Source organism: Eublepharis macularius, chromosome 9, assembly GCF_028583425.1.
Source record: "Eublepharis macularius isolate TG4126 chromosome 9, MPM_Emac_v1.0, whole genome shotgun sequence".
In the NCBI taxonomy this organism is placed as follows: Eukaryota; Metazoa; Chordata; class Lepidosauria; order Squamata; family Eublepharidae; genus Eublepharis; species Eublepharis macularius.
The window spans coordinates 95901900-95925437 of NC_072798.1; the positions used below are offsets into that span (position 1 = coordinate 95901900).

Below are 23538 nucleotides of genomic sequence, written 5' to 3' on the forward strand. Positions count from 1 at the left end.
GTTCCCCCACATTCCCGCTGAAAAAAAGCCCTGCCTGTTAATAATATAAAGACGGGGAGGGAAGGTAGTATGGTACAGTCTGGTCTTGTCAGATCTTAGAAGCTAAGCAGGGCCGGTACTTGGATAGGTAGGGTCCACCAAGAAAGACTCTGTACAGGAAGGCAGCGACAGAACCACCTCTGCTTCTCACTTGCCTTGAAAGTCCCTTTCTGGGGTTGCCATAAGTCGGCGATGGTTTACAGCATATGCATATGTAATACACAGAATGAGGGCAACCACATCAGTGAGCAGCAACAGCTTACAGGATTGCATTCTGCACAAGGCAACTGGCACGAACCTGCCTTTGGCAAGAAGGGCCCAATGCATCCCTACCATCTTTGCTCAGCACAGTTTTCTTGTGGGGCAAGGCAGCTGCATTATTATGGAGGAAGCCAAGCCCCCTGCAGTATTTATACGGCTTCCCTTGGACTGCTTTAGGCCATAATGAATGAAATGAATCCTGCCCTCAAGTCATAGCTGACGTATGGTGACCCCTGGTGGGGTTTTCATGGCAAAAAACTATCAGAGGTGGTTGGCCCTTGCCTGCTGCTACAACCCTGGTCTGCGTTGGAGGTCTCCCATCCAACTACTAACCAAGGCCAACCCTGCTTAGCTTCTGTGATCTGATGCAATCAGGCTCTCCTGGGCTATCCAGGTCAGGGCTTGGCCTATACTAAAGGGAGCAAAAGAGCAGCTGCAGTGAGCGTTAGGCGGAGAAAGCAGAAAGAGGGAATTTCTTCTGCTTCTCTGATAACAGAAGAAAACCCAAGGGCACCCGAAGAAGTCGACGGGCAATTGGTACAGGGCAGATAAAAAGAAACGCTTCTTCGTAATTAAATTGTGGAATTCACGGCCAGTGGACAAATTGATGATGAGAAGCACAGATGGCTTTGAAAGGGGATTAGACAAATTCATGGCGGACAGGTCCATCAGTGGCTACTAGCCAAGAAGATTAAAGGGAATTTCCACATTCAGAGGCAGCAACACTCTACATACCGATGCTTGGAGGCAACATCAAGGGGAAGGCCTCAGCCTCCATAGCCGGGTTGTCAAGACTTCCAAGAACTGAGCTTCATGATAGAATAGTAAAGAGTCCGGTGGCATCTTTAAGACTAACCAACTTTATTGTAGCATAAGCTTTCGAGAACCACAGCTCTCGTCAGATGCAACTTTCTTGTCACATAAGCTTTCGAGAACCACAGAAGAGAGCTGTGGTTCTTGAAAGCTTATGCAACAATAAAGTTGGTTAGTCTTAAAGGTGCTACTGGACTCTACTATTTTGCAACTACAGACTAACACGGCTAACTCCTCTGGATCTATGATCATGACAGAATGAGAAGCAAAGAAAAAGTAAGCAGAGCTAACTAGTTCTGTATTTTTTTATGTACAGAATCATGCTCTGATTTAAGTGGTACGGTTCACTGCAGCTGAAGCCAAACCACAGGGTTAGCTAATAAAACACTGATGGTTACCTCTCTTTTAAGATTCCAGAAAAGCCCTTGTGAGAACTAACGAACTTAGTGATGCCGACGTCGAGTTCGGTCAGGCCGTGCTTCATCATGTCGGCAAAGCTCTCTGGGTCTCCTTCTTCATCGCTCCCTTCGAGTTCTTCTTCTTCACTGCGCTCTGTGCTTTCTTCTGTCCTGGTGGTTTTATTTTTCATGCCCTTAACCTCAGGCTTCCCAGATGGCTCCAGAGCCGCCTCAACCATAATAGGGTCAGAATTCTCTCTTCCTTTCAGAGGCTCTTCTGAAAGCTTTTGCCTTTTATTTTCATCAGTGTTTGCCTCATCGTCCTCGGAAAGTGGACGCTTCGGAGATATGGTAGCCATTTCCACGGCTTCCATTTGTAAAGCATAAAAAGCTCAAGACAAAGTCCTGAAAAGGGAGAAAGAACTAAATGACAAACTAAACAAAACAGCAACAACTACATACTTTTAAAGAAAACGTTTATTGGGGCTGCCCAGGTTTAACGAAGACATGTTTTATTAACTTTCTATTAGCATAATTTTTAAATTACTAGAGTTTAGACAAATAAGTTCTCCCTTCTGAGGAGTGCCGCAACAGCTCTTCAACAAGTGGGCACCCATGGGCACATGGTGAAGCTAAGAATTAAAGTAGCCTTGCGTTACATCAGAGCGTGCAAAAACAGAGCATGCCACGTGAATTGCGCTTCAGGGCATTTCTCCCATACTCTCACACAACCCCTTCCCCCACATATTATATGTTACATTACAGATTAAGGCTGCGCTCATACATTACTGGATAATACACTGTTGCTGCACTATAGCAAGCCAATCACCTCCTGGTGTGTCTCAGCCATACATGACAATCCAGTTACAACAAGAATAACATTTGATTTATATACCGCTCTTCAGGACAACTTAATGCCCACTCAGAGCAATTTACAAAGTATGGTATTATTGATGTATTGTCGAAGGCTTTCATGGCCGGAGAATGCTGGTTGTTGTGGATTTTCCGGGCTGTATAGCCGTGGTCTTGGCATTGTAGTTCCTGACGTTTCACCAGCAGCTGTGACTGGCATCTTCAGAGGTGTAGCACCAAAAGACAGAGATCTTTCAGTGTCACAGTTATTATCCCCACAACAATAATCACCCTGTGAGGTGAGTGGGGTTGAGAGAGCTCCTAGAAGCTGTGACTGACCCAAGGTCCCCAGCCAGCTTCAAGCGGAGGAGCGGGGAATCAAACCCGGTTCTCCAAATTAGAGTCCTGCCGCTCTTAACCACTACAACAAACTGCACTATCCAATGATGTGCAGAAGCAAGATTAGTTCCCCATCATTTTGGAAGGAGTTTGTCACCCAGTGCAGGGGCAGCTTTCTGAAGAAAGAACCTCAACTTCCCTACTGCTAGCATCCAGATTTCCCAATAGCTCTCCGGGTCTCAGCCATCTCTCACATTTTCATCCTGCACTCTAAGGAACAAAGAGTGGTGGTCCTGAAAACAACCACGTGAGACGGATTAGGCCGAGAGGGAGGAGATGATGCAAACCGAGTGAGCTTCATGGCAGAATGGGAACTTGAACGCCTGGGTCTTAGTCCAATAATACCACAACACTGTGCTTATATACCACTCTTCTGGACAAATTAGTGCCACACTCAAGAGTGGTGAACAAAGTCAGTTGTGTTATTATCCCCACAATACAGCTGGGGAGCTAGGGCTGAGAGGGGTGGCGTACCCAAGGCCACCTGCAGAGCTCATGGCAGGAGTGGAAGTCGAACTAGCAGAGTGCTGACTCACAACTCAACCACTGTGCTCTAGCAGCTCTCAAATGCTCCAACACCACACCAGCCAGGAGATACATATCCACAAAATACATATGTGCCTTGAAAAAGACTCAGAGTGACATCGGTTGTTCCAGCCCTTCAGGATTCTCAGCGTTCTTCCTGCCAGCTCTTCCAGCAAAATGCTAAGGATCCTGCGATACTGCTGAACAGGGTTTCTTCCAGTTCTATATTAATTATTCTGATTATTCTGTGACAGTGCCTCCAGCCAATTAGATATATACAACAGCTTAGGGCTGGTATAAGACAAGACAACTTGCGATGCAGTAAAGCTGCTCCTGGACTGTACCATCCAAACTACACAAGTGATTTCTCTGCCCTTCCTTCCATGTAGAAAACTGACATGTCAGGGAGACAGCAAAGTCAGAACTCTCTTTTACTCTGTAGTACAAGAATGTTCTCACCTAGCCATGACCGTTCCATCAGACAATCTGAAGTGATAACAGTCCAGGAAAACTTTAAAAATGTGACGAAGTAGATTGTTTCAATGGAACTTTCCCCATTTCTGCTTCTGATCTTTCCATCAACATTATATTGGGTGTTGTAAGATATTTCTGCTTATCATAATCAAATCTATTTTTGTGCTGATTTTGTTACCAACTGTTAGGAAGGTTTCTCTCCTTTTCTTTTTCTGGAATCTCTCTCGAGGTTTATTTCTCACCATTCTACCATATATTCCTCTCAAGGAGACTTGAAAAAACCATTAAAATCCATCACATGACCAACCAACCATTAAAACCCATCACATGAAGAAGTGATGTAGTGTGGTGTAATGTTCAGTGTCAGACTAGGATCTGGGAGACCCAGGTTCGAATCCGCACCCTGCCATGGATGCTTGCTGGGTGACTTTAGGCCAGTCACACAAACTCAGCCTAATCAACCTTACAGGGCTGTTGTGAGGACAAAACAGGCAACAGGAGAACAATGTGAGACCCCCACTAGAGGAAAAGGCAGTATATGAAGAAGAAAAAAACTTACTCTCCAATACACCTGAGGAGGAATGGACGGAAACTAAACACCTGCAGAAAATATAATGCAACCCAGAGATCAACCTTAAGCACTCAGCATCCTACTCCGGTCTCTTCGATGGGGCTAATTCCCAGGGCAGCATGTTTTAGGACTGCACCTTCACTCACTTTTTGGAATAAGATACTTTGCCAGCAGCTTCAGCTTCTCAGCATGGGCTAGTGAAGGCAGGGCATTAACAGCTCTGAAAAGGACAGAAAAATGTTAACGGTAAATAATAAAATGTCAGTAGTGATAAACAATTCAAAAACATCAGCATCTGTTTATATTAACAAGGTTGCACCGAGCTGGCCTTTGACCTTTAGGGCAGGAGCTTACAGAGTCTAACAGGAAGCTTATCTGCCTCTCTAGAGAATCCACACTCATGTTTATTGAAGAATTTAGGGTTGATAAACAGATACGCTGTGCTAAGCCATATACTACTACTAAACTGCTATTCTGTATATTTTCAAGTGTTACGTGGGAGCAGGGGAGGGAGAGTGCAGTGTTTTGTCCTGGTTTACCTCTCTGTGTGTGGCAGCTGTGGATAAAGACAGTCTCTCTACAGGAGACATCTTACACCAAGATGCTCAAGTGTAGGGAGATGCAATGTTAGCCGGAAAGCATAGTTTAAGGCTCTGTCAGTTTCACCTCTCTGCACAGAGCTGGCAAAGATCCCTCCTCAGAGAGTTTGTTAATTTCATCTTCCTCCCCAAAGGCTCTGTCAATTTCAGAGCCTTTGGGGGAGTCCAAAACTACGCTTCCCGGCTAACATCACATCTCCCTACATTTGAGCATGTGTAGAAGGACTCGTAGCGTGCACTCCTAAAAAGAGTTACTCCAGTCTAAACCTAATGAAATTAATGGGCTGAGACGGGAGTAACTCTTTTTAGGATTACACTGTGAGCATACCACATTCATACGGAATATCTTACACGGACCATGGATGTGCCTCCAGTCATGCAAGGCAAGGGCTTCCTAGGGAAGAAGCGAAGAAAAGATACTTCCAGCACCATCTGTCCAAACTCTGTCCCCTCTGCGACGACCAGGCGCCTCCGCACCGGATCCTTCCTCTGCACCCCGTTCTGACAACTCAACGGAGACGCTTCCAACCCGCGCCCTGCCGCCCCGCGCCTCCTCTCGCAGGCTCGCAGCGCCCAACCCAAAGCGCAGCCCGCGGGGGCAGCGGCGTCCCACCCGCAGGCCCGACGGGGCGAGGCCGGGCTCGAACCCGCAGCTCCGGCACGCGAAGCCCCACCCGAGAGCGCAGAAGGGGCGGGGGGGGGGGCTCTTCGGCGGCGGACGGCTTTGTGCGTCCCGGCGCTGGAGGGGAGGAAGAGCCTGCCCGGGGGGGGGGGGGCGGGAGAAAGAGCCTCCTTCCTCCTCCTCCTCCAGGTCGCCGCCCGGGAGGACTCACCGCAGGCGGCGTGGGGAGCGCAGCGCGGCGGGCGTGCCAAGCGAGGCGCGCGGCGGGGGCCTCCTGCGCACACGTGCCCGGCCTCTCCGGCGGCGGCGGCGAGGCGCAGGGGGCGGACTCCGGGCCGGGCGCGACCCGCGCGGGCGGTTCCGGGGCATGCCGAGCGCGTGACGTCCTCCCTGCGCGCGGGGCCGGCAGGCGGGATGGCGGCGCGGAGCTCCTCGGCCGCCCGGCCGCCCTCCTCCGCCGGGAAGCGGCGTGGCTGCGCGCCGAGGGGCCGCGGGCGAGCCTCTGCTTGCGCAGCGCAGCAACCGGGACCGGCCTGGTCGAAAGGCCGCTGCAACGATACAAGACGAGACTCTTCAGGGGCGCCCTGCCAAGGCTCGGCCGGGTTTAGGCCGGCCGCAGGAGGGTTGCAGAGCGGCCTCGGATCAGAGGCAAAGCCGGGATGGCGGCGCGCCCCTGCCTCCTCCTGGGGGCAATCGGGGCGCCAATTAGAAATCCCTGCTTGCTCGTACCTTCACCTGGATAGTTCAGGTGAGCCCGAGCTAGTCAGATCTCAGAAGCTAAGCAGCGTCGGGCTTGGTTGGTAATTGGAAGGGAGACCTCCAAGGAAGACCAGGGCTGCAGAGGCAGGCAATGGCAAAACCACCTCTGTTAGTCTCTTGCCATGAAAACCCCACTAGGGGTCACCCTAAGTCAGCTATGACTTGAGGGTACTCTACGCTAACACTTCTCCCATAGAAGTATGGGGGTGGGGGAGAGATTGCATTATTTTAACAACATCAGTTAGGGGGTGGGGACCCTGTAACTTTGCCCCAGTGAAAGTATCCCTCCCTACATAATAACAATAATATTTGATTTACATACCACCTTTCAGGACAACTTAATGCCCACTCAGAGTGGCTTACAAAGTGTGTTGTTGTTATCCTCACAACAATCACCCTGCAAAAGTGGTGGGGCTGAGAGTGCTGTCCCCGTCTCTCAGCCCCACCCACCTCCGGGTCATCCTTGTGAGGCTCCAAAGTTCCTTTCCCCAGCAATTCATACACAGGCTTGAACCCCATCTTGTCTTTCACTCCACTTTGCGTGTTTGCAGGTCTGCAGCCTGTTAACATACAATTGTCGAACCAGTTCAAAACATCTGCTATTGTTCTGTTTAGGTTGTAATTGTAGTAGCGTTTGGGTATGCAACAGACCCCATCCAAGTATGACCCAGGGCCAACCCTGCTTAGCTTCTGAGATGTGACAAGATCAGGCCCGCCTGGGCCAGCCAGGTCAGGGCATTCAAGGATTGCTAGGTATGTCGTGGTGGAGAGTGCCCTTAAGTCACTGCTGACTTACGGCGACCCCTAGTGGGATTTTCATGGCAAGAGACTAACAGAGGTGGTTTTGCCATTGCCTGCCTCTGCAACCCTGGTCTTCCTTGGAGGTTTCCCATCCAATCACTAACCAAGGCCAACCCTGCTTCTGAGATCTGACGAGATTATGCTCACCTGGGTTATCCAGCTCAGGGCATTCAAGGACTTGATGTATTGTCGAAGGCTTTCACGGCCGGAGAACGATGGCTGTTGTGGGTTTTCCGGGCTGTATTGCCGTGGTCTTGGCATTGTAGTTCCTGACGTTTCGCCAGCAGCTGTGGCTGGCATCTTCAGAGGTGTAGCACCAAAAGACAGAGACCTCTCAGTGTCACAGTGTGGAAAAGATGTTGGCAGGTCATTTATATCTACTCAGGAGGGGTGGGGTTGAGCTGAGTCATCCTGTAAGAGTTTCCCAGGGTGTGGAATGCTAATGGCAGGAGGCTTCACTGTATCCTGAGGAGGTTCTTTTGCATATGGATTGGTGCTTGATGTGCTAATCTTCTCTGCAGGGCTATTGTCGGGTATAGAGTGTTTTGTTAGCCTGGTGTTTTTCAAAACTGGAAACCATGCTCTAGCAGTTAGATGATTAGCACATCTTTTCCACACTGTGACACTGAGAGATCTCGGTCTTTTGGTGCTACACCTCTGAAGATGCCAGCCACAGCTGCTGGCAAAACGTCAGGAACTACAATGCCAAGACCACGGAAATACAGCCCGGAAAACCCACAACCACCATCATTCAAGGACTGCTACTTTGCTAGGTATGTTATCAACATCAAAATAACTGTGGATTAAATCGAAGGCCCCCTGCAGCTAGAACAACTTTCCAGGCAGAGCTGGGGTTACAATGGTCAATTACCCCACCCCTGAACTTGTGTGACTGGTTCTAATGCAGGATACCGCAGGGGCATGCACACCCGTTCTTCTGAGGGTGACAATTCAGGTGTTTCATTCCAGAGTCAATGTAACACCCATCCAATGTAATACCCACCTCAGAAGTGGCAATGCCAGCAAAACACACTGGCAAAAGATGGGGGACAAGACATGCACCATCGATAGAAAAGGGCCAGGTGATGACTGCAGCCTCCTGGAGTGCCGGGATGTAACCAGTATCGCCATAGCTGCAGTGACAAGAGAGCCAAACGGCATCAGAATTTGGTGCAAGAGCTCAACAACGCGCTGGTATAAGGAAGCCTATTTTCATAACTGCAAACTGTACATGACTAATTGACTTGATTAATAATCCATAAAGCTTCTGCATTCAAAAGACTGGTTGCTGTGTGTCCTTTACTCGGAAGTGGCACACATGAGGCCTTTGAATAAGTAATAAATAAACGGCTTGAGCACCCAGCATGATAGGGATATACACTGGTATAAATTTGTGCGTGGCTCACACGTGGATTACTGGCACCTGTAAAGCATCTCCAAGACGCCCTCCAGTCCCATCATAACAATGGCCGGCCATTCCCTTCTCATACTGGTCATTCTAGCATCCAACTCAGCCCTCCCAATATACCTTCCCTTCAAGGTATGGTTTTCATTTGAAAGAAGCAAACTTGGTTCAATTTAGCTGTACAGCCAGGGGATGCAGCCCTGGGTATAATCGCTCCAGCATCTTGAAATCAGGCTTGTTACTTGTCGTGTAAGCACTCGTGCTCTCTAGGCATGTGTCCACTTCCTTATGATCCTGCTCCTCAAACAGAGCCCACATTCACATGAGCACACATGAAGCTGCCTTATACTGACTCAGCTCATCGGTCCATCCAGGTCAGTATTGCTCAGACTGACCGTGGTATTCCAGGGTCTGAGGATGAAGCCTCTATTGCCTGATCCCTTTTAACTGGAGATGTCAGGGTTTGAACCTGGGTCCGTTTGCATGCAAAGCGCATGACCACCCAAGGCTTCAAATCAAAGACAGTTACGGGATTTTTAGATCCAGAGGAGTTAGCACCTTTAAGACTAGACAACTTTACTGTAGCATAAGCTTTCGAGAATCACAGTTCTCTTCGTCAGATGCAAGGGATTTCAAGGAGCTCTCTTCTAGAATCTATGTGTGAGCACATTCAAGCAAAAGACACACACACACACACATACAAGAGGCAAATTTGTCTTGGTGGCAGATTCTTTCTCCCTGGCTTCTGTGATTGAACTACAGGTCAGTTCAATATTGCAGTGAGGCAAGAAAGTTCCTTTTAACTATAAACATTTTCTCCTGTTTTCACTTTTCAACTAAGATTTTAACCTTTACTGTGTTACTTCCCAGAAGAATTTCAAACCCATTACAAAAGTATGAATTCAGCATTGAGATGTTTATATTACAGTGAGATCTGATTGTCCTGTCAATCAGGCTTGCTGGGTGCCGTGTATCCTGGGAAATGTAATTCTGCAAAACTGTTTGTAATAACCTTTTGATCTCTCATTAAAGAATTAGAAATTATTTTGTAAACCATCAGTGCTGAGGGTATATAAGATCCTCTGATGTAACTAGTCTTTATACATATGACCTTAAAGAGAGGTGATATGTGTCATGGGCTTATTCTATAAACAATTAATCCATTTTTCTTTTGTGTCTTGGAGTCTTGAAATATATGTGGGTAATTGGCAATAGAGGAACGTATAAATTAGCAGCAGAGTACTATTAAGAATTCCCCTATCACGGTTGAATCCAGGCAGGAATTTCAGGGAAACAGGAACAGTCTTTCAAGTTTACCGCACTGCCATCCTCAGCAGGATTAGGCCCTTTTACGCCCATTTCAAGTCAGCGGGCTTAGAAGGGTATAACTCTGCTGAGGGTGGCACTCACAGCCACTTGCCTGATGCTCCCATTGTATAATACTACCAGTGACATAACTTAAGTATCTTCTATGCAATATATCCACTGCTGTGTTTTATTGAATTGTACGGCTGTAGGTTTTATTGTTATGCTACGAGTACCCAGTTTCCTGGGGGTAAAATTTAGATGACTGGGGAAGGCAATGGCAAACCACCATGTAACAAAAGTCTGCCAAGAAAAAGTCGTGATACGATGTCCCCCTATGGATCAGTAATGACTCGGCGCTTGCACCGGGGACTACCTTTACCTTTTTTAAACCTGTTTTTACCTTTTATATTGTGTTTATAGATGTGATCCGCTCTGAGCCTCTTTGCAGAGTGAGCGGACTGTAAACACAATTAAATAAATAAATAAATAATAAATGAACAGAAGTTTGCCAAAAGCATCCTGAGACCGGCATCACCAAGTGGAATGTTTAAGGTAAGCACCTTGCAGAGAAACCCTGCGCTTTGTTCTCAAGCTAACCTTACATCGACATATTGGATGGGACAATACAGATAATTCAATGTGCACAGACCTCAGTTAAATGGTCCACCCAGTGTGTGGACTTGTGGCGGGCCTGGGGGTAGGGCAGGCAGTAGGGTTGCCAGGCCCCCTCAATCTCCCGGCGGGGGACAGGGGCCCGGCACTGACCTCTGGGGAGAGTGAGGTGCGTGTGCACTACGTGCACGGTGAGCGTCCCCACAGGCGTGATGATGTAACTTCAGGGGTGACGTCATCATGCGGCCCCAGGCACTGCAGAACACGCCCAAAATGGGCTGTTCAGCTGCGGATCAGGCCCATTTTTGAGGCGCTGCAGAGTGTAGGAGCACTCCACAGCGTCTCAAAACGGGCCCGATCTGTGGCAGAACGGGCCCGTTTTGGATGCTGAGGAGTGCTCCTGCACTCTGCAGCTGCTGAAAATGGGCCCAGTTTGCCGTGGATCTGACCCGTTTTGAGCATGGTGGAGCGCAGGAGCACTGCACAGTGGCCCCGATCCTGGCCAAAATGGGCCTGATCCAGGCACCTGCGGCACATGTGAGCGCGTCGTGCCATGGGGGAGCATGCAAGGAAGGTGCATATTCCCCCACTGCTCAGGTAAGTGGGGGGGGGCAGGAGATCCCCCGCCCCCACCGGGGGACTGGGATCCCTAGCAGGCAGTCCAGAATGCTGGGCGTAATTCTGCAGCCTCTATTATCTGTGCACTTCCCACACATGAAAGTCATTAATTAAGCAGCCAGTTATTGTTCCACACCATTGCTGTCTTTGTTTATCACCAGTTTTGTAGCCATTGCTTTGAACATGACTGTCATGGCTGCCCTGGGCTGGAGTCTCACTATTCTTCAGGTAAGTAGTTGCATCCACCTCAGAATCTGAGCTCCCACCACTATATAAAGGCCATGCGGCCCCCAAAGACTGAACATGGAAGCACAAATGACCGCTCTGAGCAAACTACAAGAATAAGGCCTTTCAAAACTGTCATTCTTTCATTCTTTCAGCTGCAATTTTAAATAAAGGCATTAGCAAAATGCAGAAGAATGCTATATTTATTGTAGTGGGAGAAGTCAAGAGCCAGAAGGCTTGGCCTCCCAGCATGTAATGAATGGGAATTTGTCCACAGGAGACTGTGTGTGTCAGCTGTTTCTCAGAATGGAAGATGCAAATGAATGATCAGAATGCAGAAAGTACAAAATAACGTGCGAAAAGTGAATGGGACTGTGTCATTAGGAGAATAGAGCCAGTTTGGTGTGGTTAAGAAGAGTGTGGGACTCTAATCTGGAGAACTGGGTTTGATTCCCCACTCCTCCACTTGAAGCCAGCTGGGTGACCTTGGGGCAGTCACAGCTTCTAGCTCTCTCAGCCCCATCCACCTTCCAAGGTGTTTTGTTGTGGAGATGATAATGACATGCTTTGTTAACTGCTCTGAGTGGGTGTTAAGTCATCCTGAAGGGCAGTATATAAATCGAATGTTGTTGTTGTTAATATGACAACCGTGGCCCAAAACATGCATGATTTGTGTCCTGGTTTCCGTCTGGATCATCATGGGCATGGACTGGTAAACTTCAAGCACTTGTCCCACTGATTTAAATTGAAAAGTAAAGTCCATGATTAAGGCAACAGCCTTATTTTCAAATATTAGCAGGGCTTTTTTTCAGGGGGAACACAGGGGAACAGAGTTCCGGAACCTCTTAGAAATGGTCACATGGCTGGTGGCCCCGCCCCCTGATCTCCAGACAGAGGGGAGTTTAGAATGCCCTCCACGCCGCTGGCGCAGCGCGGAGGGCAATCTCAACTCCCCTCTGTCTGGAGATCAGGGGGTGGGGCCACCAGCCATGTGACCATTTTCTCCGAGGGCAACCCACGGAGTTCCACCACCTCTTTTCCCAGAAAAAAAAGCCCTGAATATTAGAAAGAAAGTTGCGTTGAATTAAAAGCATACTTTCCTGTGAGAACTTGGGCAAAAGACTGGGCTGTAAGTCTCTCCTATTGAACAAACAGAACTTCAAAAACTGCAGACAGTTCCTCATATGTTGAGCTTTTAAAAAAAATATGTGTTTCTCCACCTCTTCCCGTTCTTCTGTTCCACACTTCCCAAAGTACTATAAAACAGATCACTCGGAGGCCTAAAATAAGCTAATAGAAGAGTGTACTTGTACTGTTTTACATGTAAACAAGTTTGTGCGTATTAATGTGGGTTTTTAAAAATATTTGTTACTGTGGGTTTAAATGCAGACTTGTGAGGAAAAGCGGAAGGGGGCTGGATGAGTGATTGCAGTATAATCTGATTGGATGGTGGATGTACCCTAAGGAGCAGCGCAAACTGTAGTTTTAAACCCTTTCCACATAATTTTACCAGTTCATTCCCCAAACTACGTCAATTTTTTTGCAACCTTCCGCACCCTATGTTGTGCCATTAGTAGCGAGTCCGGTTTTGTTTTGTTTTTTGCAGCTTCCCCCTGTGTTTTCTGGGAGCACTTTCCCCTGACACTTAAAAAAGCTGTTTTCCAGTCAGTGCATAATCTTTATGCTGGCTTTTAGTGTTCAGCCCCTTTCTGCCCTTCCCCGCCCCCTGCCAGGCCATTTTGTGACTGGCCACTTTTATCTATCTAGCCACTCCCTCTTCCCTCCTTTCCAACCGTCCCCCTCCCTCATCCTCTTTTTCTTTTCTTTTCTTTTGCTAAACCCAGCATTGTATGGATCCACCAGTGGTTTGCAAGTGTGCAGAAGGTGCAGGATTCCCTGTAGCTTTCATTCCGTTCATTTTTTTTCTTGTTTGTAGGGGTTGGAATATTGCATAGGGGGGAGAACGGAGCCCAGATCAGACAATCAGATAAACAAAGAGGGGGCTGAGAGGGAGAAATTCTGGGAATAGCAACCCCCCTCCAGCGTTCCAGCAATGCAGCAATTTAGCAAGTGCAAAAAGAAAAAAGGCACTGTAACGCCACCAATGATGCCGTTAGTGACCACAACACCAGCATGCTTCAATTCTGATTTATTTAAGTACGGAGCAGAATAAATAAAATGACACCACACCACTATTCTGTGGAAGAGGTGCAGAGGGAACGTGGCCTGGCAAATTGCACCGATGTCTGGAAAAACAAGGAGATGTTTGGTCTGGAGGGCAGAAGCAGCTTTAGTCTAGCACTGAGGGAAAGGTTTTCAGCCAGTCTTTGTGCATCTCAGAGAGAGATTATTCTGGCTAACCAAGCAAGCTTTGTGGAAGCCTGAAAAGGCCTAGTTCTGACAAGTTCAGTGAATCTCTCTAAGCCAAGCAAACCGTGTGGAAAGGCCTGAGCGAATCTACGTCTGTGTGGATGAGAGGAGAGTTTATTCGGTTAGTGAAGATCTGTGTGGAAAATTCGTCTTTGTGACTGGATCGGAGAATATATATTTATGAAACCACTAAGCGTATGAACTTTTCTGAAATAAATACGCTTATCGAAATTCTGCAACCATCACATTTACATTCTTATAAATAAATTCTACTTCTGATTAAGCAAGAAGGAATATCTTTTTTCCTCACGGCCATCCCCATGCGTTGACTCTTCTGCCATACTACCATCCAGGGCTTTTTTTCAGCTGGAACGCTGTGGAATGGAGTTCCAGAACCTCTTGAAAATGGTCACATGGCTGGTGGCCCTGTCCCCTGATCTCCAGACAGAGGGGAGCTTAGATTGCCCTCCGCGCCAGATCTGGAGATCAGGGCGTGGGGCCACCAGCCCTGTGACCATTTTCAAGAGGTTTCGGAACTCAGTTCCACCATGTTCCCGCTGAAAAAAAGCCCTGCTGATGTCACTTTTTTGGAAACTGGCTCATGTTTGTTCCACTTTGCAATGTTCCCAGGCCTTTCTCCTTGCCAGCTGGGTGAGTGATGATGCGGGAACGAGGCTGGGAGCAGGATATCCCTGCCCCCACTGGGGGACTGGCAACCCTACCAAGGAGCCAGAAGTCTCTCCAAGCATAATGGTCGACTAGAATCTCTAAATATCTCCCTATAGAACATACATATATTTCTTACATCTTTTATGTAAAATTAAAACCTGAGCTAACTGCAGGTTGCTTTAACTGCAGTTTATATTCTATATTAATGGCAGCTTATAACTGCAGTTTATATTTGTTTTCTATCCCACATTGTAACATTTAAACTTGGACAATAAGGACACATGAGAGTTAGAGTCAAACTACACAAGATGAATTACTTGCAAATGACAAGCAAACTGACGTACATGTGCCTCCCTGTTGCTTTCCTGTACACTTGCCAGGACACCCAGACTGCATTTAATCCTGTGTTTGTGCTGGTACAGGTTTCTTCTGTGCTCCTCCAAGACGTGGGAATGGTATCCCATCATGCAGCCCCAGTTTGTGCATGCTTAAACCGTCCCCTGTAACCGTCCCGTGTCCCCTATTGCCTTTCTGTGCAGGAAGCGAGAATCGCCACTCTGTAACAGCGACTTGATGATATGGTCCGTGGACACTTGCCAAAACGACCACACATATAGCGGACCGAGGCTACAGGACAGGTGTTCACCTCAGTCAAAATGGACACGGGCAGGCAGGAACTGACACAATTCTAGACACTCGTATAGACTCATATATTTTGTCTAGTCTAGTTTGCCTCTTAAGTAAAGATTTTAAGTGTAAGAGTTTACTCAAAGGCATTTGTAGCAATTAACAAATCAGGGCTCAGAAGGAGACATCAGGTTTCTGTACAATGTTTTAACCCGATTGCTTGGCCTTGTACTCATGTTTTAAGCTTCCTTGGGGTAAAATAGGAAAGGTGAGATATAAATTTTTAAATAAGTAAAAGCAGGCAAGGAGTGTTAAAAAATCTCTGAACTGAAGACATCCGATCAGCCACTTTACATGCCTTGCCTTTCAGTCCCCTTAGCAGAAGCTCTCATAAGGTTCATCTGTACCAGAGTGCAGCCTGTCAGACTATTAAATGAACCATAGGAGTGCCATATTACTACTGCGAGCGGTGGTATCTTTCTTTCATGGAAGTCTGTTAAGAAGGAATGCTCTGAAATGAGACACCCATTATGTAGCAGCTGTGTTCTAGAAGTTCTCAAACAACTTATCTTCTCTAGGTTAAGAAAACAACTCACTAAAACCTCTTCGAGCATAATAAGGAAGTATAGAGTATGACAAACTGGCCTGGATCAAAACGAATTGGAAAGAGAAGAATCAGGATAGCACAACTAACTTCAGCACTGTGTTGCTACATAGAAGGCATTTCTACATACTTCAAGGATCTTGGGTTAGCATGGCAATTCGTATTTTCTGTACAGGGTGAGCATTAGTGGCTGTTGCTGCAAGTGGGCAGCCTGAGCCCCGGACAGGATGGGTATGATTTGTGGTGGCAGGAGTTTGCTTTCCCTCCTCCTACTATTGAAGTGGTGGGGCTATGGGCAGTCACTTCCCCAGCCTGGGGGTCAAGGCAGCTGCCCCTTTTGCCCATTGGCTAACATTGCCCTTGCTTGGAAAAGCTGAACTTTCCTACTCACCTTATAGCCGTCCAGGCTTTTCTGTGATCTTTCTCAAAACTTCGCAGAAAAGCAAGTTCAGGAAAGAATGGAGAAAAGCCAGGAAACCCCTGGGAGGTGCGCAAGTGCACCAAGATGCTGTAAAGAAGCAGGGGAAAAACTGCTTCCCAACACCATTGAACCCAGGAGAAAGAATCTGTGTAGAAATGTCCTAGTTCTTTGCTTGGGTGAAGAGACACTTTGGGGGAGGATGTGGGCCCCATGAAAGACACCAGCAGTGCTGTCGGGTTCATGGACACCATACTGGAGAGCAGTAGGCTAGAAGGACAAAATCCTGAGGGATCTGGACACTCAAGGGGAGTCCCTGGAGCTAGGCAAGTCATGTGATCTTATTTTGGAACATGTTTAAGTTGTATCTGAGTGGCGCAGAGGGAGTCTCTGTCTGACAGAGTGTGGCTCTTTTGTGCTTATTTAACCCTGTTCACGCCAGGAAAATTAATAGGAGCATGCAGGGCTTTTTTTCTGGGAAAAGAGGGGGTGGAACTCAGTGGTGGAACTCAGGACCGCACAATGACGTCACTTTGCGCCAACTGGAACAAGGGGGGAGTTTTTAAAAGTTTAAATTGCCCTTGGCGAAAATGGTCACATGGCTGATGGCCCCGTCCCCTGATCTCCAGACAGAGAGGAGTTGAGATCGCCCTCTGCACAGTTTGGCAGCATGGAGGGCAAACTAAACTCCCCTCTGTCTGGAGATCAGGGGGTGGGGCCACCAGCCATGTGGCCATTTTTAAGAGATGCTGGAACTCCGTTCCACTGTGTTCCCGCTGAAAAAAAGCCCTGGGAGCATGAAAGTGTTGTGCTCTACTGTACTGCTGCCACCTTCCTCCTAGGAATGGGAGATCTCCCGCCTCTTGCTCTTGTTGCCTGCTGATGCTCAGCTGCACAGTGGGAGAAAATTCTCAGGTGAAACGGAGGGAGCGCGATTGGCGTCTCCGGCATGATGACATCACTTCTGTGCCATGCCGGAAGTGATGTCATTGCTCTGGGAGCTCTGATCCCCACAAAAGTCCCCCCTCCTCCATCTCCCACCTATTGCAAGGCCATGCCTGGCAACCCTACTCTACTGCCTTCTCGGGTGGTCCAGCACAGGAAATGAGAGATTGCCCCAGGATTCTTTGTTATATCTCAGGTCAGCCCTGACCTGGATAGCCCAGGTGAGCCTGATCTCGTCAGCTCTCAGAAACTAAGCAAGGTCAGCCTTGGTCAGTAATTGGATGGGAGACCTTCAAGGAAGACCAGGACTGCAGAGGCAGGCAATGGAAAACCATCTCTGTTAGTCTCTGGTCATGAACCCCCCACCAGGGGTCGCCATAATTCAGCTATGACTGGAGGGCACTTTCCACCGCCGCTTCTTGTTAGGATCAAGCTCCTTGTCCTGATGGCATCTCGACCTCATTGTTTTTTCAGGCAACAGGCCCTTGTGATGATGACATCACAATGGAGTTTGCATCTAAACAGAGCTTTGAACTGTCAGAATCTCTGAAGAAGGCTAATCCATCCTTTTACACTCTGTAGACCATGTGGGCTGGCAAGGGATTAATAACAAAATGCCAAGGGAGGAAAATGACAGAAATACCACCTGACCTTCTTTGGGACCATATATATAACCCTGTGATACAGAAGTAAGTGAATACCACGGAGACATTTTATTTCCTTACTGATAGTGTCAATTGTGCATGGAAATAGTCCTTGTGGTGGAAATTCCACTCTAGAGATTCAGGAGATAATTTCTCCATAATGGTCATTAAATCCTCATGATTGTAAGAAAGATTGTCAAATAAATTTGTTTGTTTGTTTATGTCGTTTATAGTCCATTTTTCTCACTGACACTCCAGACGGATTATGCAGTGTGAGTAGTACAATCAGTATCAAGGGGATAATCATAACATACTTTGTAAACTGCTCTGAGTGGGCATTAAGTTGTCCTGAAGGGTGGCATATAAATCGAATATTATTATTATAAGGACATTTCCATACAGCGTCAAGGACATTTCCATAAACAACGCCATAGGGTAAATAAATGCAAGTTTACAAAGATATAGCATCAGCAAGGATCCAATACAGAGTTGAAGAAATGCTGTTGTAATGCTAAGGTAATTCATAGCATTAACACCTACTGTTTCAAGGCTTGGCCCTTCCTGCCATCTGCTTGTTATGCATAGCAATTTGAATTACTAATTTTACCCGGCCTGGTGTTAGCTTCCATTAACTGTTTACCTAGTACAGCAACTAAAATTGATCTCCTGTATTGTAAATACAGTGATCTCCACATTTTGCTCTTAGCCTTTTAAGGGATCTGTGTGTTCTATTTGGTGAGACATTTGACAGCTCTCAGTTTTTGTATTGTCAGTTGGATGCTTAATTTCCCCCCCTTCTTCCTCCCAGAAAGCCAAGGGTACAACCAGCACCATTTTAGATCTGCACCCCTGCTTAGTATTTCACACAGGATGCTTACACTGGCCTGAGACATCTTCTTTTCCTTTTCCTTTTTAACATCCAGTTTGACACAGAGTTTTATAGAACCTGAAAGCTTGCATACTGGTTTCTGCTATTTGGTTGGCCCTAATGCTGCCCTGAGCCTGCGAAAGCGGGAAGGGCGGAATATAAATGTAATAAATTAAATTAAATTAATTAATACAAAAGTATTACATGACTTTTGTTTTTGGAGTTCACAGTGCTAAAGTTTGTGATATAATAACAATCTTTGAGTTTGTCAAGTCCAAAGATAACAAAATGTCTCGACAGTCTTATAATTGATCCTGCAATATATCTAGAGGAGGTCCTTCTTTGGTGTTCGTTGTGACGGAAGGGGCATCTGAAAGAAGAATATAATGGGCACGGCAACTAGATAGTTTTCCTGAGAAAATTTTCAGGGCTATGTAAATGCAGGATTTTAACTGTTTAGATGGTGGGTTTACAATTTCTTGACCAACTGCCTGAATTTATAGTCTGCTCAGTCAGAAAATAAGCATAAGCATAAAGCATATTTAATGCAGGAAGTGCTACAGCCCCATATTCCCAGGGCCAGCTCCAGGTTTTTGGGACCCCTGGGCAAGACGCACTCCAGTGGCCCAGGGAAGATGGCCCCAGATTGATCCCTGGATCAATCTCCCCTTTCCTGATGGGGGAAAGGGACTTGGAGGGCAAGGGAGCAAGTGGCTGGCAGCAGCCAAGACCAGTTCTGTAGTGGAACTGATCCTCTGCCCCCAGATGCTGATACTAATAATCATGCTGTATAAATGGAGGATAAAGAGTATGTATTAAGTCATCTTAAGCAAAAGTACCAACTAGTTTCTTCAGCAGTTTTAAGCCCTGGATTTTTTCAAAGCAAGAAATTAGAAAATGAGAATTGCATTTTCAGTTGCATTTTCAATTAACATTAGAAAATATTCTGGTCAATTTGGGTCAACCTAGGACAATTTTGTTTGTCACTTTGGAGAACACTGTAAGACTTGCACTTTTCATGTGGTGGTGAGTGCCCTCAAGTCAGAGTTGACTTATGGTGACCCCTGGTGGGGTTTTCATGGCAAGAGACTAAGAGAGGTGGTTTGCCATTGCCTGGACTTCGTTGGAGGTCTCCCATCCCAACCAAGGCCAACCCTACTTAGCTTCTGAGATCTGATGAGATCAGGCTCACCTGGGCTATCCAGGTCAGGTTTGCACTTTTAGTGTATGACATCAGAAAAGGCAGGCTGCTCGGTTGTTCCTCGTAAATATGGTGCACCCTTCCAAGAGGATATCCATCAAGCTAATGAAGGCTGTGATGAGTTTATGGTTCTGTGAAGCCCCACCCAAGCAGGTCATATTGCTAGTCTCATTGTCAACATTAATAATCATAAAGCCAGAAATTATGAGTGTTATGCTAATTATGACATATAATGAAAAAAAACACATCATAGACTGCATTAGGGGCTATTCAACTGGAAGCTGTGTGAAGGGAATGTACCAAAGGACAGGCAAAGTGAAGAAGAGTGATATCTCTTTATCTCTCATGTACATGTGCATGCGTGCTCACATATGCACACACACACTTTTATGTTACTTTCTGCAGTCACTGGCAGATTGCCATATTCATCTTCCTCTTATGATCAGTTCAACAAGCGTTAAGATTGCAGGGTGGAATGTATCTGCACACGTGTGTGTCTGGCACTTGATCTCAGTGCATTCTGAAATACTCCTGAGAGCAGCAGCAAGGGTGATCTCCAGGCAACGTTGCCAATTATCTTAAATTCACAGAACAGAAATAATCCTTAAGAATGATGGTTTGAGATTCAGAACACTTCCAGCAGAGTGGAGTGACAGACGTGGAGAATTACTACCACACCTACTCAGGGCTTTTTTCTGGGAAAAGAGGTGGAGGAACTCAGTGGGGTGCCCTTGGAGAAAATGGTCACATGGGTGGTGACCCCGCCCCCTGATCTCCAGACAGAGAGAAGTTGAGATTGCCCTCCACACCGCTCAGCAGATTAATCACTACACCAAACTGGCTCTCATATATATGGAACCGCAATAACCATGCCCCAGTTGCTACGGATCTAGGCTGACTGGTCAATCAATATGTGTAAAGAGCACAGCCAACATTGGGGCCTGTCAATCAATATTTGATTTAATCAGTTCTGAAGAGAACATACCATTTCTGTGAGCCTTTCCTGGTTTCAGCTGAGTTATTAATCTTTTTGCCTCTGTAATAGCTACTGGAGGACATGAAGGAAAATTTTCAAGTTGATAGACTAGAGGCAGGGCTTTTTTTCAGCTGGAACGTGGTGGAACGGAGTTCTGGAACCTCTTGAAAATGGTCACATGGCTGGTGGCCCCGCCCCCTGATCTCCAGACAGAGGGGAGTTTAGATTGCCCTCTGCGAGGGCAATCTAAACTCCCCTCTGTCTGGAGATCAGGGGGCGGGGCCACCAGCCATGTGACCATTTTCTCCTAGGGCGACCCACGGAGTTCCACCACCTCTTTTCCCAGAAAAAAAGCCCTGACTAGAGGTATATCAAGATCTGTTTCCACCGAGTAAAGAGCACTAAAACAAGCCTCCCAGTTGCTTGCTGGTATGGTGCAACTCATTTTTGGCACCTCCATATGACCTGCCATTAAGCACCAAAAAAGCACAGAGTTATTTTATTTAGAGGCTTGAATCTTCTGAGACCAAGGATCCCTAAGTGCCATTCTCTCTTTTTTCTTTCAGAATTTTTTTATATTGATGCTCTTGAGCTCTCAGTGCTGGAGGAATTGAACTAGCTAGCATTGCTCAGTCTATACTGTTGGAGATGAGTCATCATAGCTGCCAAACATTCCGAGTCAAACCAAGATTTTGTTTTAGGTTTTATATGCATCGAACCATTATGGGAAAGAGGTTTTCTTAACAATAGTTCTGACCATGCAAGAGTGAGACATCAATGAGAATGTATTGCTGCCGCTGCTGAGCTAGCAGTAATCACATCATTATGAAGTTGGCATGCTTTATCTGAGCCAAAATATCATTGGTGTTGCTGATCTATTTTCCCAGTTCATACCATTCTTCTATATTTCAAGTCAGAGTCTAGATCAACATTTAATTTATCTGACTTACCTACTAACTGATTTTGAACATTTATAATTGGTAAACAGTCACCGTCTTGGCATGCCCCAACTTCCAAATGCATTGTATAGCCCAACAGATTACGTGATGCCAAAACAAAATCAATAGTGCCAGCTCCGCATTCAGATCAATATGTATGTCCCCTGGAATTCCTTAATTGAGAATAAAAAGATCTAAGCTTTGTGGACCCAAGAAGGGCCCGTCCTCGCTTTGCTCTGCCCTTCTCTTCCCCAGGTACAGCCGGAAGACGGAATATGGTGAATCCATGAATGAACTATGATTCTTGGCAGCAAGTCTCTTATAAACGGATAATATCAGAGTGTGAACATCCAAAGCTGGCTTGTCCTGTGCTTTAGCAGCTGTTTGCACTTTTGAACTAGCTCTGCCAACAACACGGAGTGAAGTCATTAATTTATTGCTGGCCCTCACCGAAGCTGAGAGGATTCAAGTTAATGAGAGAATGATATCCTACCCCATATCAGAAATTAGTGGCTGGACGTGCTCGTCTGCAAATACTCTATTCACAAAGATGTAAAATTATAGCCTGGAATCTCCACATTTAAAGCCAAAACTGTAGGACGACCAAAAGTCAAGAGAATTTGTAATCCGTATGATGTTTTAGTAAGTCTTTCAACTTTTTCAGGATTAAGAAACTGCTCCTGAAGAGTATAAAATGGTTTGTCTGTTTGCCAAGTGGAAAACAGATTACTTTCTAAGCAGAAAGTCAAGGCTTTTTTTCTGGGGAAAGAGGTGGTGGAAATCAGTGGGTTGCCCTCGGAGAAAATGGTCACATGGCTGGTGGCCCCGCCCCCTGATCTCCAGACAGAGGGGAGTTGAGATTGCCCTGTCTGGAGATCAGGGGGCGGGGCCACCAGCCATGTGACCATTTTCAAGAGGTTCCGGAACTCCGTTCCCCCGCGTTCCCCCTGAAAAAAAGCCCTGCAGAAAGTAATTCTTAACTTCCTTTCTCCTTATTAATATGAAATGCTGCTTGCATTCTTTTTTTTACAGAGTTCGTATCTATCACTATTGCTTAACAGATATTCCCATAAATTTTATTTCTTTCGCTGCATTTCAGATATTCTTTCTAAACTTTAATTCATCATCAAAGTAGAGAAACTATCTTTTTCATTATGCATATAAAAAAGCCAAATAGGTGATTTCTTGGAAGAGAGACATTACCAGTGTAGTTTCAAGCAGATGTATACCCTTCTAAGTCCATTGAGGTCTGAGTCCAATGGGCTCAGATTGGTGTAACTTTGCTGGGGGCTATACTGCTAATCACCATTAAGATACTACTCAGAGTAGTATCTTTTGTTCTGTTTCATTTACTTCTGTGAAATCTAGTCAGTAATAGTTGTCTCACAACTATACATTTGTTTAATTTTTTTATACCATGTTTCCCCCCCCCATCCCTGCACAGATGTTGATATGTTAAGCTAAAGTCTCACATCTGTGGTGGAGCAACAAATCCTTTTTTCATCTTTGCCAAAATTCCAATGTAATTGGCATTTTCTTCAAGGCATCTTATCACCTGAGCTGCTTGTGTTAGGTTAACATAAAATAACTGCAGTTAGCCAGTCAAAATGAACTGTGCTTGTGGAAGCTTGCTGCTACCCTTGAAGGGGCAGAGGGAATGAAGGCCTGCTTGCTTAAGGTTAGTGGACAACATTGCACCGGTCTAATCTTTAGGGCTATGCTTTACAAAGGATGCCTGTTTGGCAACACAGTGACTTGTAATTTCCGGTTATTAATGAATTCATCATCATTTAAATACTAGCATGGCTGGTGTATGACACAAGTGGCTGCTTGGAGGATTTTGGCCACAGCGGTTTCTGTCTCCTTCGGCCGTCTCATGCAGCCATCAGAAGGACTCAAACATCCTTCCTGATAATAGCTGGGAAGAGGGAAGAAGGAAGGAGAATGGCTGGGAGCAGGCTAAGGCTTTTCCAAACATGCTTTTTTCTATTCTGCCC

General features: G+C 46.4%; 1 protein-coding gene across 4 annotated transcripts in view; it reads right to left on the reverse strand.

Moving 5' to 3' along the window:
• PUS7 (pseudouridine synthase 7) overlaps positions 1 to 5856 on the reverse strand; it is a 47492-nt gene extending 41636 nt beyond the window's left edge. For 2 of the 4 annotated variants that reach the window (XM_054989004.1, XM_054989008.1), the window contains exons 1-3: positions 5765 to 5856; positions 4479 to 4552; positions 1512 to 1916 (exon numbers count right to left, since the gene is read on the reverse strand). In XM_054989004.1, coding sequence (XP_054844979.1) covers positions 1512 to 1885 — 374 coding nt within the window. In that variant the 5' untranslated portion in view covers positions 1886 to 1916; positions 4479 to 4552; positions 5765 to 5856. The other 2 variants (XM_054989006.1, XM_054989007.1) reach the window with 2 other exon arrangements.
• Between the last annotated feature and the right edge of the window lie 17682 nt (positions 5857 to 23538).